The sequence below is a fragment of the Manduca sexta genome, chromosome 22, assembly GCF_014839805.1.
Source record: "Manduca sexta isolate Smith_Timp_Sample1 chromosome 22, JHU_Msex_v1.0, whole genome shotgun sequence".
Taxonomy (NCBI): domain Eukaryota; kingdom Metazoa; phylum Arthropoda; class Insecta; order Lepidoptera; family Sphingidae; genus Manduca; species Manduca sexta.
The window spans coordinates 5608701-5627337 of NC_051136.1; the positions used below are offsets into that span (position 1 = coordinate 5608701).

Genomic DNA, 18637 nt, shown 5'->3' on the forward strand with positions numbered 1-18637 from the left:
TCTTCTTATTATTGTGTAAATCAAAATGCGTGCAACAACCAAATAAATCGATAGAAAAATTAAAGATAGGCGTGCAACTATTTAGTTCCTTTAATAACGTAAAAACTAACTTAAATTACCGCTGTAAATCATGAACTATAGCAGTCATGTATGAGTGAGTTGTTTGTTTTGCTACGAAAATCTAAAAAGGAATGACTTTTTAGGGACTCTGCTTCGTTATATTTTCCTGTTTATCTGACCATGTTATGAATTATAATTAAAGAGTTGGAATAATTCTGTTGGTACTGAATTATGATCTTATGTTTACGCGAATTTTAAACAATGAAATAAAACTATTTCGCGGATTTTATCGCGGTTTTTATATTATGATTATTTCGAGATGTTTCGAAGACTTTGAGGTGCTTTGTCCGCCCCGTGACCACGAAGGCTTCTGTACTGGTTTATATAGATATGTATTTTAATTTTCTAATATTATTTCGTTTGTCAGTTGTGCCCTCTCTTTCCTAGATTAAAAATACTGTCGCTTTGATTATAATTCTTATAAGTTTTTACCGATTGGTACAAGAAGCCTATATGGTTGGCAAGTCAATAGTCTCATCTTCTTGAATATGATTTCACCCTGACTCGGGGTAGTTTTATATACGGAATCGTTTGGTATTACTTAATTGTTTAACGACATGTAACATTTTATTATTAATTTTATTATATAGTTTCCCAAAGACTTATGTGTCAAAATTTTGTACTTTTTCATGAAATCGCAATGACGATAACTTAAAAGCTCAACTAGACAACTTGGTTTTTACTTATATGGTTCCTTTTTCAATAAAAGGTGGTTAAAAGGGCAATTAAGGTTGTACGTGTATATATGAGCATGTAGGTAGAGTTCACTTTATTCTTGATAAGTGCATTCTTTAAATTCTTGCCCGATGTTACATCATCGTTATTGCTGTTGAAAAAAAGTAAAAAGGTTGTAATTGCGCAGGATACATTCGGTCTGTTCCCCATTCAACGTTATATTTGTTCGTTTAACTTTCTTGCTTTTTGCTTCATAAATACATATAACACTTTACATTTTCTCTTTTTGTATCCCTTTCTTGATCAACATGTTTTTTTGACATTAAGGTAAATAAACATATCTCAAGATTTTATTTCTCCTTGAAGGATTCAAACAAACCGCTAGATAGTTAGATCGAAATCGGATTTGAGTATGATCATTATCTTGCCTCTAAAACCCTGATTGATTATATTTAAATCTTAATGTAGTAAAATATTGTCGTCCTTTTCTATTTCTTGTTTATTCAACTTTCATAACGAATTTAAATTACTGGAAAATTAATTGCTACATATACATATTCAAATTTAATAGAGCCGGAGATTGACGCGTGACTCGTGAGACCCAAACATAATTTTACTAAACTGGAACAAGCCCGATATGAAGAGGGTTTAAAATTCCGATAAATCATCGTGGTAAAGGTTCTAAATGGGTCAGCAGGTAGGCTCCCGCCCCGAAGCAGCGTGCAGCGCGCGCATCGTGGCTGCGCTCATTCGCTTTTTGCCCACCTTTCGACTCGCGCGCAGTCTCCATTGTTCGCGATCGCGGATAGGCATTTCTCTCACGTGGGAACCATTGAGTTGGTGCTTTACCAACGACCTTCATTCATCCGCAGGAGGCAGTCGCACGGGATGACTAGTGCGTAGTGCTGTTATGATAAGGAGTGCCGGCATGTACGCGCCTGTTCCTGGTGAAAGTTGAGTGATGATCAAACAGACATAGTGTTCGGGATCTTCCTGTTAGATAACATGGCCGTGGCGTTGGTGAGTGCAAGTTTTATTTTATATTTCCCGCTAAAATTTTAGAAGCGGAATGTTGTGTCCGAAAGTTTTATATTACGTTTTATATTTTCACTTTCATTCGCATTTAAATAATTTGTTAGAAATTGTTTTAAAAAGTTAATTGTATTTAAATTTGCTAATAGCATGTGTTGATTATTAATTATAGTGTATCTATGGGACAGACACATTGTAAGTCAATAACAAGCATTTGTATTTTTAATATCAACAAATTCAATATTATGATTGTGACAAGACACTAATAAAGTAGAATAACATTTATAATTTAAAAAAAATTCTGAATAAGGAAGAAGTGTTAATGAACTTTATAGTACGTAAAAAGTTTAATATATACACATATGGATGTTTATCTCTTAGATAACAAATCAAAATGAACATTTTTTTTGTCAAATTGTGGCTAGGTGGAGCTTTAAAGCTTGCATTAGCTTTTACGGCAGTACCAGATAACACAACTTGTTTCAACTTTAATCTACAAACGCTTTTTGAGATGTTATTAAAATACCAACGTGCCACTAAAGAGTCAAAACTATCCAAGAAAACTTGACCTTTTTTCCTTTTTGACTTTTGAAGAGTTCATTTTGGAAACGCTATTAGTATTGTAAGTTGAATGATCACTTTAATATTACATTTTGTGTAATTATAAGAGAAATTACACAAACAAGACTCAATAATATTCAATAAATATTAAAACAAGAAACTAAGAAACGCAACACTTCAAATAGACGTAGGAAATCCACCCACTTATCACTAATTACGGAAAAAAGTGAATTCCTGTGTAATAGATCAAGCTTGTATTTTGACACTACCGCACGAGAGAAATCTGAGAACAAGTTTGTTTGCTCTTAGAGATGAACGAGTAGTCGCCGGAGTTAAATCATCCAATCGTTTTGTACTGCCTCATAGAACAATGTTTTTGTTTATTCAATTTTGTTCGTAAACGTTAAAAACATTCTTCTTTTTGTATGTGAAAAGTAATTACATCTTATTTGTTTTTCTCTATCGTTGCTCTCTAAATTTTACTTTTGAATTTTGTGCAATATTTTGTATACTTGTAAAGACAACGAATCTCATATTTTTGTTTTTATAACGAATTTAATTCAGTGTGTTGCAGATCCTTTAAGGGTCTTGGACCAGGAATGTTTATAATTTAGGCATAATTATACTCAGAAAAAATATACGGCCGTTGAAAAGCCGTTTTAAATATTACATTATTTAGTAAACATTAATTAGCATTTAGAGAAATTTTAAAGCAGTGCCGCTGTTGATATCTGTGTCAGATTTTAGTGATCATTTAATGTGGCACGTAAGTGAAATTACAATTGGATAAATATGTAAAATAAGCAACTCTGATTGGATTTATCTTAATTAATCTTGTCGCGTACAATTTTTTGACCATAAAAAACCCACCTGTCCGCGCTACTTCATACATTTGGAAGAAAGTAAACATAGCAAAGAAACGTACAGGCAGATGTTTAATAAAATAGTAAAATTTCTTTTTGTTAGCACACAATTTAGTCTTCGAGAATTGGCATACAAACATTAGCGAAGTATGAAATTTCTTTCGAACAACTTTTTCTGTTCATTGTCTTAATAGTTTGGTTTAACAATACGATAATTAAATTAAGTAATTACTGACTATGACTATTTTACAAGAATGGTATAAATTACTCTTTATATCCAACAATGCGAATGAACGAAGAGCGTTGTACTCGTCTGTACTCTTTGTTTGTCTTCATCACATATAAACGACGGCGGGACGTGCCTGAGTGTGTGTAATTTAAACCCAATGGATTACCTCAACCTTAAACTTTGGCTTCATCCTGCTTTGAGGCATTTTCAATGCGTACGATTAGGATAAGTTTGGGTTTGTTGTAGCATATACTCTCGATGATATTCTACTATTATTGGTGAAATTGAGGAATGACGACATATAATAACTGAAGGAGTTTTGAAGTCTTGCAGTTCTATAATTTATATGTATTAAAGTGGAAATATATCGATAAGTGTTGATATTATATTTTTGAGTACATGTTAAGTATTTTGTTAGTTTATAGCTTTCCGTATTAATTGCTTTGTTTTTATAATCTGTGAAGTCTGTGGCCAGATTTTATTAGCTCTCTACCAGAACTTTAGTAAAGTAAACTAATTATTTTTATAGTAACCCAACATTCAATTTTTTATCTAGGTAAACGTATAATAAGTTTTCTATTGACAATAATTGTGACATACGGGTCACTTATATTAATTTACTGTAAATAGGCAGTTGACTTGCTAAACAAACTGTCCAGGTAATTAGCAAATACGGCACTGCCGGCACATGCGCGTGTTACAACTACACAATAAACCAAGTCCGATCGGGCACTGAGTTTACAATTCACTTTCCATTTCTACGCATGTGTTTGTTCTTGATACTTCCTCGTATTTACATTTTGTTTGACACTGACATTTTTACGCATTTATTTTATATCTTAATCGGTCAATAACCGGTTTTTCATCTTTTAATCATATAATTTATTATGTGTCAAAAATGTAATGAGTAGGAATTATTGTGTTTTACATTCATAAGGCGATCGGTCAGAAGTTCAAAGTGAAGGAGTGGTAAATAAGAGAACACTTTAATGTCTTCACACAAAATACGATTGAATGGTACGTAACTTTCACCAGTGTTATGCCGATTGTAGCCTGTTGGGTGGAGTACAGAACATGAATGAATTAAAATTTTATCGTATTTTTGTAACCTATAAACGTTTTATTACTGCGTGAGGGCAGCTTCCTTCTTATTGTTAAGACAGTTGGTCCCAAACCCACCAAGCCGACCTTGTAGTACGTATTTTAAAAAGGGTCATTGAAAGTCTGGTTTGGGAAGGTACTCCATATATCAGTGCTGATAGTTTGGGTCTCGAAAATGTTGATATATTCATACTCCATCCGTGTAGTAGAGCTGTTTAACATTTGCAAGATATCGACAAATATAAACAAATAAATATTATAGCCCATAATAGCAACACGATAAAAATAAGAGGTGTACTTGAACAACTTATTTCGAATGACACTGTGATTTTGAAGTGCATTGTAACAGTGCTCTTGAATGGCGCGGATCATTGTTCCACAAGATTATTGTATGAGAATCCTCACGGTTATAAAGCTTCGTGAAAGCGCAATTTCTCACACGACCGTAGTAAACAACACGCTACTCAATGTTAAGGTGTCCATTTAAAAAGTTCTGCAACCAGCGCTAATATTCGTCATTACGAAACATTTTTCGCAAGGGTGAAGTGTGATAGTTCTTAAAAGGGAAGCCGATATTAACTTAGTGCATATTTATCAAAATATATATTTGATGGGATCGTAAAGGTGAATCAGTAAATGTCATATTATACAGACCCTTTGTTACAAATGTTTTAAAATTTTTACAAATCAAATCAGTTACGGCAAAACGTGTATTTTTCTATTGTTGTCTACGTTTATTTACATATCCTCGTGCGTGTTAAATTTGCCGTAATTTCTTGGTTTCATCGGATCCGTCTAGACGATATCTATTCGTTTTATGTTTGTCCTGTCTAGATAGTGCTGAGTCAATTGATTTACGAGCGGATAGTGATCCCAGACTCGTGGTCTTTGAATTTGTTCTGGATAATTTAATTCCGTTAAGCGATACTGGCTTTGTATTTGTAGATCTAGGGAGACTTGCGTTACTTAATTTCTAAGGAAATTAGAGTTATTCATCGTTGTCTTTTACAAAAGCAATATGAAACGTTATGAATTTACTATAGTTTGTATTTTTATGTTCGTTCTTTGTTACTTATATCAAATATAATAAGAATTAAATCTTGGGGATCGATCTAAACTTATTCGCGTTTGTCATGGTCATTATAATTTCATATATTAAAATTGCATTAATTTGAAATTACTATTGTGTCATAATTTTATGACTGTTGCTATGTGCACATCGTATTTACCAGTACTTAATGAGTATGTTTATGTTCTTTTCACCTTCAAATCGAAAGATCGTGAAACGTGATAAAATCTCATAATTCTTTTATATCTGAACTAATAACTTAATAGCATGAACAAATATTTATTGTAATAAACAAAGCGCGGAACAGCATTCACAGTGTGTCCAACTACCGTATAATGGCATGAGGGCGTGAAAAGACTATTGTAAATGTGAATAATTGTTTGTAACTACCGATAGAATAATATCAATTAAAGGTAGTTCGTAAATAATAATTATGATAATTGAGTTATAGCTGATTTTGGTTATAATAGGTTCAAACGTAGCATAATGTTAGATGAGATGCCGATTGTCATGGAGGAATATAAAAACATATCTACTTACAAAAATAATGAAATGCACTACGAATTTATTTCAACCAAGAACCCTCATGATATTAAGTTGTTGAACAATATTGTTAATTTTCTTTTCACCATGAGTTATGTAAATGCGTCTCATTACCTTCACCATAACCCTTTCACCTTTACTGATGATTATGCCCAAATTTATTCACGCACAATAGAAAATAAAATATTATATCCATTATATTTAATAGTTGTGTTCATTTACTCAATTTATATGGTAACTTAACCACCATTTGGAATGTAATGAAAGCAAATGGACACGTCATTGTCATTCTAAGATTCTCTTTGGTAGGTATTTTGTTTAAATATAAATGAATGGTGTTTCCCTAAAGTTAAATCAATGCTATTATTCAATTGGATAAAGATACTCTCTAAACTCTTCGCAACTATAGTAACCAATAACCATATGTAATAGAAGTTTAGTTCCAATTTTGTTTCTGTGTTTTAAAATGTATTCAATAGCAACAAGTTTCAGTAGTGTGTGGTGTTACAGCGCGATGAACAAATCTTTTAGCTAGCAAAAATGTAATTTATGATCTGAATGTTTTTGATTTTATGAATATCTAGGCAATATGTTTCTACCAAGTTCCAAATACGCATCGTTCATGTATTTGTTCTTAAATTTTCTTAATAACTTCTATTTGTTATATCATTTCTAAACAGTTCTAAGTACGAATATAACTTCGCCTCTACTTACCATAAAGAAAGACCTTTTCAAGCACATCGTACGTTGTTAGGAGAATCATCTATCAATATATAGACAGGCATGCTATGCTTAATCAGAGACGACAGTAAACATCGTCGATTGTGCACCCAAACCGGTTATAACTTACGACGCACGCGGGATTCCACTCTCGTTTTCCACGTTAGTAAGCCGATTAAGTTTTGATTTACCGTATTGTTATTGACCATTACATATGAGATTGATGTAATGTTTGACGAAGTTGATGGATGGTTGTTTGGCAGGCTACAGCGAGGAAGTAGCAATAAAGAATGTGTGAAGGAAATGTTGACCGAATATGCGTTGTTACAATTCATAAAGCTGGATGTTTACAGTGTGAAATGTTATTATCTAACCGTGTAATTGAAAATGGTTAAGGCTATAATGTTTGTATATTACTACGTTTATAGTTATATCTATTTTTCCAATATAAGACGTGAGCTCGTTTCTGTGGTCCCGAATACAAATAATCCAATCGAAATGCTACTTGCAGTATAGAGTTCTAAGGGCAGTGGCCAACTCATAAACCTCTTACTTTCTCCGGCTATTCCCACACTGGCACCGTCATGAATGCTTGTACGAATATTGCTAAGATCATTATTTTACTCACGACCATGGATTAGTTGCTTTAACCGACATTAACAAAGGAGGAGATTTTCTGTTCAGTTGAATTATTAGTCACTAAATTCTGACTATCGTCAGTCCTACCACTGTCTTACGAAAAAGTAATGTTAAGTGACATCTTGTTGTTGCGTTTGGTATGGTGAGAGGGGTTTTCGGAATCTTATACACCTTTAAGATTTCTTCACGAGAAGTTCGAAGATATTTGAAGTCTGCCAAATGGGACTAAGGCCCAACCTCTCTCATTAGTAAAGAGTATATAATAAAGGGCTGATATACACCTTCGTCCTTCCTGTAGTTTCAATTTCTTTCCTAGTTGCCTGCCTGCGGCATATCTACTATTGCTATCGTATTGTGGATGCTTTTGGTACTGGAGATCATTTAAGAATAGGTGAACTACTTGCTCTTTGCCGGCTTACGCTGTAAAATGTCATAATTTATCTGTATACTTTTAACGTCATCCTAAAATGAGGTTAAACAAACAAACGCTTATGATCGCGTTTTAATGAATATTATTAGTTACAAATTTGAATTTTTCACGAGTCACATGTCATATAATAATCCTACGTAGGTATATTATAGTAATTAAAATAAAAGAAAGTCATAACCAACTCCATAAACAATATTGTATGAATACATTCGGAAAAACTATCACATACTTTTACCAAAACTAGCCTCTCATTGTAGTATGTATTTTTGGGAGGATTTAAGGTCACATTTAAATGGGCAATGGACTGAGTTCGCACGGTTAACTCACTTTTACTTAATTGACGGTCAAAACGCACTGCTTTCCTCACTCGACGTAACCTGCTTGTTCATAATAATTCTTGAGTGTTTATCATGAAAGTGAAAATTAGACGTCTATTCACTTACGTCAATGTTGTTATAAAATTTATTTAACAGCTTATATGTTAAAAAAAACTTTATATTTTATTAAGACTCGGCTAAGTCTTGTGGCCGTTTTAAAATTAAATTCCTGTTATAATGAATATATCGGAAAAGTAATACCTATTTTACGATTCATTTTATTCTAGGAAATAATAAGATACCTTAAACCGGTATTTTACATTAAGCGTCACTTTCGATTTTCCAAACAACTGTTGGCATCGGTCTCGGAGACATTTTTGCATAATTCTTACTACGACGTGAGCCTACTTACAATCTTATTAATGGAAAACAAAAGAAAATCTTTCTCTAGTTCGGAATAATATAGGCAATTAATTTAATTCGGAAATACGGTATGAAAACACGAGTTTTACATCTACTCGCTAATAATATATTCTGATACCTAAAATCATATGTGCACTTTTAAAAATAAAGCCGATCTTATTCTTTTTTGTAAGTAAAATAATCAGAAAATTAGCGAGAGATAAAAACAATTAAAACACTGATATGTTTATAAAATCAGTCTTGTGCTAAATAAAAAAAATAATATATAAAGTAGACGTCAAATTTGAAGAAAGTAAGCGAATTTTTTAAGTAAGTTGCGATCTTTTGCCATGGATATAAGTTCCTAGCAAGGATCAAAATAAATATAGTAACTGTAAATTGATTTACTGTGTGATGACTTTCATAAAAGATTTCTTCGTGGGCTCTAATTACTAAATGTAATAATCGTAATCGGCTCAAAAAAAAAATGATTAAATTATGGCAAATGTATATCTGTTTGTGATTGCTGTTAACTTATACTATACATTTATAAAGAATGAAATAGACATGTATAATAAGTACAGTAAGGAAAATTCCTTTTGGGGTTAATCAAGAAAAGGTTTTGTTCCTTGGCCTATTTTTAAAGAAACCTTAAATATGACCTTTGAAATATATTATAAATTTGTTGTGCTTGACCATTTGACATTGATTGTATAAACAGCTGTCTATAAATTATAAATTTCCAAGGGTATCGAATTATCAACCGTAAAATATTATGTTGATTAGTTATTCTTGTTTTGGTAAATGATGTTTGATATATACATTATTACTTACATCTAACAGATTCATTTACAATTACATCAGGTTTTGAGTTACTAAGTTAGTTAATTCGGCTTCTTTTCTATTTATTCATATGGGATAGTATTTATTATGTATGAATGATTTATTTAAGATAGTGTAGTTTTTGTAGGACTACAGTATTTATTAATATTGGGACAAAATTATTTTAAAATCCTGTTAGCATAAAAAAGTCTGCCATACAAATTCTAAATTTATGTAAAAAAATGCAAAATATTTTTTAAAAAACTTAATATATAACTCGTAATCGTTTAGAATTGTATAAATTATGCACTATTAGATGACCTCGGATTCAACGTTTTCAAACGTCTGTACGGGGCTCTTATTACCGAACAATTTCACTTTTATTCACGTATTTATTTAAATGATGAGCCACAATGCGTGCGTTCGGAATCAAATCAAGTTTCGAAACTCGGTCACCGTACGAACTCTGAATAGATCATTGCTGATTTTGAAGCAAGTTAATGCCAAATAATGGCCACCTGCGTTTTAACTTTCGACAGTCGTCGTCCAGCATAAAAAAATACGGCAAATAATCTTGCGTAACACTGATGTACTGGATTGTAAGATGCTGCAAATGCCTTCTTGCATACAGAATTGTTTCACATTTTCTTACTTATGCAACAGGTATTGTAAATAGTGGCAACTTAGACGAGTGACATTGGTTCTAATTTATTTGTACTGAAATTAACGTATTTGTTTGATCGTCGCGGTAAGCATTTTAAACAGATATAATAGTTTGTGTTTAGTCCATTAATCTATCTGATGTATTACCAGCCGCGATCTATGTGGGTCATTGGACATATCTGTTCTGAACAATTATCGGTGCATTTAACATTATAAATAAAACCATCCCCTCGATATGAGGGAAAGTTATATCGATTAATAACGAAGGCCCTTATCATCTAGTTATGTGTTGTGTTTGTTATAGTAAAATTTAAATAAAATGTCAGAATTAGTTCGTCGTTCGTTCGTATTTGTTGTATTGACACAGTGAGCTTTAACTTTATATTTGGCAAATTCCAGATGATAAATACTCTTAATTGTTCGATCTGGTCTTCGAATTTTATAGTCCAGCGATTTTGAATGAAGTGTTTAAAAAGCAAAAGATAATTTAACGTGACACATATCTACTCGTTACTAATTTTGCAGTCGGTGACTAATAAAGTTGAATTTATCTAACTGAGCTAGCAATTTTATTATGGAAGGAAGTATATTATCTTTTGTGATATTATTTTATGAGACAATTGATGTTAAACATGTTAATAATTATAATATAATAAACAAAACATTCTTCCATAACTGTTTACAATATATTTAGTATTCGTCAATCACCACCATATAAAACGTCATGAGAAAAGAGAAAAGTGCAATGAATGGCAACTCGTGGGAAGCGTCCACATAATGCCAATATGCCACGTTATGTTTCACTCTATTTTGTACCTAATATTTTTATTAATTTGAATAATTTAATACAATCCTTTGTCATAAACTTGTAATTTATATGGCGATTTGATGTTATTTTTTTATTTTCAGATAATCCCGTCGCTGCTGATAGCTGCGCTTAAGAGCTGTCAATGTGATCACGCAAATGGATTTGGTATTGGAGGGAACAACGCAGCAAGATTTGGTGAACTTTTAAAACCACCGCCGGTACCGCTACCACAAATCGTGCCCGTACCATTCCACGGAGGATCAAGTAGACCTCAACGTGAGAACTTGGACGTCGGTTACCACTACCCGCCACCTTCGCCGCCGTCCTCTCAGCCAATATTAGCTCAAAATGACTTTAAATTTCCTTCACCCTTTTACAAACAGTACAATTTCAATTTTGTCCCCCCTCCACAGCCATTCACAACAACTCCATCACCTTCCTTATTCCAAAAGGTCTCAACGTGGTTGTTTCCTTCTCAACAAACCAGTTACGATGCTGGGTTGAGTAACAATAATAATTTAAGTCCAATTAAGAAAGACTGCAACCCTTGTAATTTAGTGCCATGGATACCGGTGATTAAATACAATAGTTTAGGAAATAAAATTATTCAGAATCCTATTTCGACATATGGTCCGCCAAGTCCTACTGCTTTCGCTGATGTGCAAAGCGTGATTCAGTACCAACCGCAACCTTTTCAATCACAAGTAGAAGAAAGATTACCACCACATTTAACACCAGGTACACCTGCTGCTAATTACGGTCCTCCGGCGCTTCCAGTGCAAACTCCAACTATTAGTTCTATTGGACCTATAAGTTCCACTTATGGACCTCCGAGTCCTACGCATACTGTAGAACTGAATACGCAACATCCTCATAGTTCAACGTTTTCATTACCCATTTCCACTTATGGTTTACCAAGTCATACATATAGTGTACCTAATAGATTTATTAATGCACCGAGCGTCTCATATTTACCAGGTCTTCCAAATGGTGTGCCAGATAGCAATTTTATAGCCAGTTCAACTTACAGGCCTCCAACACCGTATGCTTCTCCCACACCATCTTATTTGAGACCTTCCCCATCCTACGGAACTCCTTACTCAGTTAGTACATACGAGCCTGTTACTCCACCATACGAACCTAAAGTTCCAGAGAGAGAAAAACCAACGCAGAGTGATGTGGAAATAATCAGAGATAACATAGAACCTTTTGATGATCTTCAGCTACCTAAAGTGAATCCACCAACAAGATTTAAAAACTCTTATGGCGAACCTATAATTAATACCAATATTTTTGATATTCCATATCCTGTAACAGCAATGGCAGCTGAATCAACGAAAATTCGCACTGAAGTTTTACCAGAAACTACATACAAAAGGCCTGCCACGCCAAACGTTTCGTTAGCATTGTCTAATCCAGCTCCATTTACTTTAAACAGAGGTAGAAATATACACACGTTGCAACCAGTTGCGTTACCTAATTTAAGCGTGTCACCACTACCACCTATATTTAATGCACGACCTTTTAGACCAATTACGCCATTTCCAAGTAATGTTGTTCATGGCATCAATCACATGCAACATGTTTCGAACAACGTAAATATTGCACAAAGTGTACCACTGGTGGAATTCACGCATTCCGTTGATTATCCTGCTACTTATGTTCAAGCACCAGTTATAGATATAGATAGTTCAAAGCCAGCTAACCAAAGTAAATCATACAGAAACATACCAAATAGTTATGTAATAGATGAAGTGAGAGATATATCTTCACAAGCTTCTGAGGATCACGTTTCGGCCACAAAAACAGGTTCCGATGTGAGCTTTGAAAGTACTGGTTCAGATGTTGGTAACGATATTTATGATTCGAGTGTACCTACGGATTTAAAATTACTTAAGCATAGGAATCCACAATCGAGTTTTACTGATCTTAGAGGAGTTAAAGACGAAGACGTAGATAAATTCCGTACAGAAAGTAATTTACAAAATATTGATTCTCCACTTTTATATCTTAAGCCTAGTGCGCCCCATAAAAGCCACGGAGACTTTTTAATAGCCGTATCTACGCCAATATCAAGCAGTGAGTATGAGATTTACGATGATATTCCAACAACAGTAGCTCCATTATTACCAACCATTAAAACTTGGCATGAAAGTAAATCAGACTACAGTGATAAATTAGCTCCATCTGGTATACAGAAGGATGTATATAAACCTAAAATTGTGCAAATTATTGTTCCGTATACAACCGGCCAGAAAGAAGTAGCAACAAACGAACACTTTGCACAAGGATGGACAGATTTATCAGAGGAAGAGCATCAAGGACGAAAAGTTCCATTAAATACAGACAAACCCCACTTGGTCACTGAAAGTGACGAAGTTCTTACTACAACAACAGAAGCAAGTGCTGTAACTTTGACCGAAAATTATGACCCTGACCAGTCAAAACCTACAGTTACATTTACCGATTTCTATGATGTAAAAGAACCACCATTCGATATTATAAAACTGCAACACACAATTGATGACTGGACTGAACAAGAATATTCGAAAGATTATAAAACCCCTCAAAGAACGAGAAGCAGTGACAAATACGCAAAGCAAATTCCTGATGAATATTTTACAACAACTGTTCCGACAAACTATCCAACGGATCCAGAAACCTTTAATGATGAACTTTATGACCATGAAAGTGCAAGTAGTATACAGCATTCCGTTACAGAAGAGACTAATAGTACTTTTAATAAGGCACATAAAGAGTACAATACAATAGAAAGGAGTAAGGGTAGACAGGCCAATGATAAAAATGAGATTTTGCGTGATGTGCAAAAACTTCATATTTATACAGCAGCATCATCGTTTAGGACAACTAGTAGCAGTACTACTTCCACTACTACGACGACGACTACTACTCCTGCTCCGTGGGATAAAATACAAACGTCTATATCTCCTTTAACAAAAGAAAAAGTGTATTTAGTGACATCAAAGCCTTGGAGAGAAACGCGCCATTCTTCAAACGATTGGTACGCCGTGGAATCACCATTTGAATCCAAGAAAACTAAATCAGATAGTGATGATAGTGATTCGGACAATCTTCCATTTAAATCACCCAGATTTATTAACCGACCATCTTTCGGTTTTACATCAGGAGGAAAGATTGAATCCGTGAGATCAGATGCTTTATTTGGATTTTCTAAAAGCTGGTATCAAAGCAGTAAGCATTTAAGTTTCTTACATCTTACATGTATATATTCTAATATTTCGTAGTCGTATTTTAAAACACAGCACTGTTTTTTCAGTAAATGATTTGGAGAATCAAGCACAGAGCACTATTACACCCTTCTTCGAGAGTTCGCCACAAAAAGACAGCACTAACTCGCAGGAAGTTCAATAATTGTTCTTACTAACTTTTGCACAAATCCTGTCTTCTTCACAAATTATGAATAGGTATGTAATGATATATATTATACCTACATAAAAAAACAAGTGACGTCAATCTTAATGGTCGACTTGAAACTAAGCAAGACATGCTTTTTCTCACCGTTTAGTCTGCGAAAAAAATAAATGCAATGCTGATCGTCGTTATATCAGGCCATAAAATATTGGCGTCAGATTTAGATTTCATGTGTAGGTAATTTCTATTTATCGCTGGCTTACTTTTCCAAGGTTCCATGTTATATTATTTTGTACAAATGGAATTTATACATATAACATGTTTGATATATGTCTTTATCAGTAAAAAAAAAAACAAAAATTTCAAAAGATAAGTAATGGGTAACCATGAATTATTGTCTTTTCTACTTGTTACCGACATGAAAATTTTAAAGATCAATTTTCCAACGTAAATAAAAAAATATGTAGAACCTTGTAAAAGTGAGCTAGATTTATGTACAGAGTGCTTATTATAAAAGCATGTCTTTATTTATAATAATATAAATATGTCAATCAATAAATGTTTTATAAGTGTCTTTTGATTTCAGGATTCGATGGATATAAAGACTGCTGAATGGTTGTGTGCCATTGTGAAAGTGGAAGCTTCAGTGGCTTCAATAAACATATTTCCAGGGACGAGAACCAAGTGTAATGTTTGTGTATAAAATTTTAAATGTTATATGATTTAAACGTGATGTACAATTGAGACATTATCTATAAGGTGGCTTAAAATTAATTTATAGTGCGACGAGCAAATTAAGAAGGGCACTAAATGATACGTGCTCTTTTTAATTTGATCAAATTATGTTGTGTAAAAATATATAAGTATTAATTTAAGGTGTACCAAAGTGGGTTCGGAGAATACAATTTCCTGTTATTCGGAAGAATGCAATATATCAAACAATATACCTAAGTAGAGTAAGTGTATTACATTTATTAGCAAGTAGGTTTTTGATTTCTTCAATTTCATACATAAAGGAGGCTTAAAACTCTCGCGTGTAGTTCCTATGGCAGTGTTACTTGTAAAATAACACTTCGACTGAGAATTCCCGAATGAAAATATTTAATTCATAAAGCACTTGTGTCATTTTGTTTTATATCACAACAAACATTGTTGAAGTACACGCGAAAGTGTTAATGATCTATGTTTTATACAAATTGTAAATATTGATAACTTGTAAATAAAGAGATTTTACTATATAATTTAATTTATCAGCTCCCATAATTAGGTAGAACATAATCACAAGTCAAAACATTGTAATAAAAATATATTCTTACTTTATCACAATAATGTTCTAAGCATCGGTGTATTCTTGAGGTTGAGGTATTTTCTTAATCTTAAAGTACAAAAATTCACTGCTCCACAACAGAATAGTGACCATTGTGACACAGTTTAAAGTGATGATGGGCATTTGGTATGAGCCGGAAACTTCTCGTATGTGACCTGTAAATCATATTATTATTACTTTAAATTAGTTATTTTTTAATAAAGGCGATGTATTATCAAATATACCCAGATAATCGATTTTAACTTTGCTTGAAATATCTTTGCGTCAACCAAAATTTAGCACAAAAAGAATAATCAAAATAACTAATAAACATTTAAAATTTTATTGGAGAGTTAATTAAGAACATCACAAGAAAGAAGTGTAAGCACTGAGCCGTGACTTCACTAGCATTTAATAAAAATCAAGTACCTATATACATTTGTTTAGTATTTTATTATTTGAAACACCATCGTAAGGCAATTTCGTACGCTCTCCATCTATGACCCCGCTGGTACTGCCCATCACCGCCCAAAAACATAAATTTTACTAGTGGAACAGTAATCACATTTCCAAATTTTCTTCAGATACTAAGACAGATTTTATAGGTAGCATTGAACTATGAACTATACTATAATATTAGTATAAGAGAACAAAAGAAAGACTAGGAATTTTGAAACAAGTCCACGATAATTTTGTCAAAAAACATTTAGCAAAATGTTAAATAATTAAATACTTACCAAGAAGAGATCCGATGGTGAAAATAGTAATCCCATTGAAGAACATCTGTATACCAGAAGCGTAGGCTAGCCTGTGTATGGGCACGTAGCTTGGTATGACTACATTCATATACACCGTTCGGATTCCTTTCGAGAAGCCCAAGGATAGAGCGACGAAGATCATCCCGGTGAAAGTAGTTGTGAATAGCATAACTAAAAAAAAAATTTTGGATTAATTTTCTGAATTGTAGATTAACTAATTAAAAACCTTGACTAATATATAATACGTGTTATGTTGCGTATCCCAAAATAAAGCATGTTGGCTAAACCGATATAATCTAATCATTTTCATGTAGCTGCTTATTACTGTATATATACAGTAATAAGCAGCTTAGTATAATTTGGCTATAAAATATAAGTAATAAAAGGAGGTATAAGTAGGTATGTATGAATGAATGAATTTTGTGTCGTAACATATGTCGCAATTGAAGGAATTTGTGCGGAATGCTTTGTTTGGAGTGTTTACAGATAGATGTTAAACCATCAAACACGTAGTTCCGCTGGTCGAGCAGGTATACGTCATCGACAAACACATATGTTCTACGTACTAGATCTTGTGTTCCGTACACTCACTGAGTTCAACTGTAATGTAGGAAGTGTACTGCAATCCGGTATTGGATGCCATTTTACTTATACCCTATTTAAAGCGCTTTATCACTACAAGTTTAAAAATGTTGGTTAGACGATATTTGATATTTTAGCGCTGCATCGAACTTTAGTTCTAACTCCAGATTTTGAACAAATTGTTTATATGGACGTTCGTGTCTGTAGAATATACGTCAATGGTATACATAGATTGTTAATTATAGAATATTTTGCGAATAGTATTAAAATTATAAAAATATTTGCTGTCGGCTATATTTTGTGTATAAAATGATAAAAGAAAATGTGCTAGCTTATTTATCCATAAAATCATTGTTAAGGATAATAATTTGATATGTTTTATGAGTTTAATCTCATAGTCAATTACTTACTGCTTCTTAAAAAGATAACCAGCAACAGGCTGATCATATACATAACTCGGGGAGGTTTATGGCACCACTCTCCTATAAACGGGGCCACTACTCTAGATAATGTATCCGTAAAACTAAGTATTGCCATTAATGTGGCAATGTCACTTGTCTCAAATTTTAACAGGTCCTTAAGGATTATTGGTAAAAGTAGTGAAAAGTTTGTTTCCACACAGGCTGCTATTGATAGACCAAATAATATATTAACAAATACTGGATCCCTCAAAAGCGTCAGATCGAAAAAATTTACAAGACCACTAAAAAACCCTTTATTTTCTTCTTTCTTATCAATTTCTTCTTCGAGTTCTTTGAGCTTTTTAGTATTTTCTATTTCATTAAAGATGTTAATAGAGCTGCCTAGATTGACTTCTTGCGATTCCCACCACTTGTATCGGGATTCAGACAAAGGCAATTCTGGTGGTTTTGATCTTATGTCAGGGTGTGAAATAGCATTTCTCGCTTGATAATTTGAGTTACTATTTAAGGATCTCATAGATAAGCTTTTTACTGGCAATGATCCATTACCGACTGGTTCTTCTGTTTGCGTAATTGAGGCGATTCCTGGAAACGAGGAAGAAAATTATTTATCCTTTATTTTGGCTTTCTTATTAAACATTCATTAAATCATTTATAGAAAAAAGTTACCCAGCTTAGAAGAAGTAGTTACACTTCCATTGATTAGCTGAACTTCTTTCTCGTTATTCAAAGGTACTGTTTCTTCTGATACTGGAGGATCTTTGAGATACCATTTTGCGGGTCTAAGTAAGCATGCTGCTAACAACGAGTGGAGGCATATAGCACTCAAAATGAGTACTGCGTATCGCCAACCATAGGCGTACATGAGAGCGCTCATAACAAGCGGCATGAATATAGCTCCAAGACCCGTCAAAGACATGCCGACTCCTATAGCTCTACTTCGTTTTTCTTTAAAGAATGAATTTATAGCTAACGTAAAAGCAGACATCACCGCAGCAACACCCATTGCTAAAACAGACAAGATTACATGAATAGTCATTTTTGATAATACTTGAACAGTTCACTGAATGATCTACTCACAATTTATAATACTGTATGATAATATAAAAACAGGAAAACTGGATGCTACTGAAGTTAACATAAGGCCGGCTGAAATTAATAACGCTCCTGTTGCAGCCACTT

General features: G+C 33.3%; 2 protein-coding genes across 2 annotated transcripts in view; one reads left to right on the forward strand and one right to left on the reverse strand.

The window, feature by feature from the left end:
- The first annotated feature begins 1537 nt into the window (after window positions 1–1537).
- On the forward strand, window positions 1538–15628 carry LOC115443927. The gene is made up of 4 exons (XM_030169530.1): window positions 1538–1815; window positions 11096–14207; window positions 14293–14440; window positions 14974–15628. Exons 1-3 carry the CDS (start codon window positions 1801–1803, stop codon window positions 14385–14387), a joined length of 3222 nt encoding a protein of 1073 aa, XP_030025390.1. The 5' UTR covers window positions 1538–1800; the 3' UTR covers window positions 14388–14440; window positions 14974–15628.
- The window catches only part of LOC115443931 (monocarboxylate transporter 9), a gene marked incomplete in the record, with an annotated part of 6307 nt that continues 1901 nt past the window's right edge, over window positions 14232–18637 (reverse strand). Inside the window, 6 exon segments of the mRNA XM_037441225.1 lie at window positions 14232–14542; window positions 15704–15869; window positions 16431–16622; window positions 17444–18040; window positions 18125–18463; window positions 18536–18637. Of these exon segments, the coding sequence (XP_037297122.1) occupies window positions 15721–15869; window positions 16431–16622; window positions 17444–18040; window positions 18125–18463; window positions 18536–18637 (1379 nt within the window).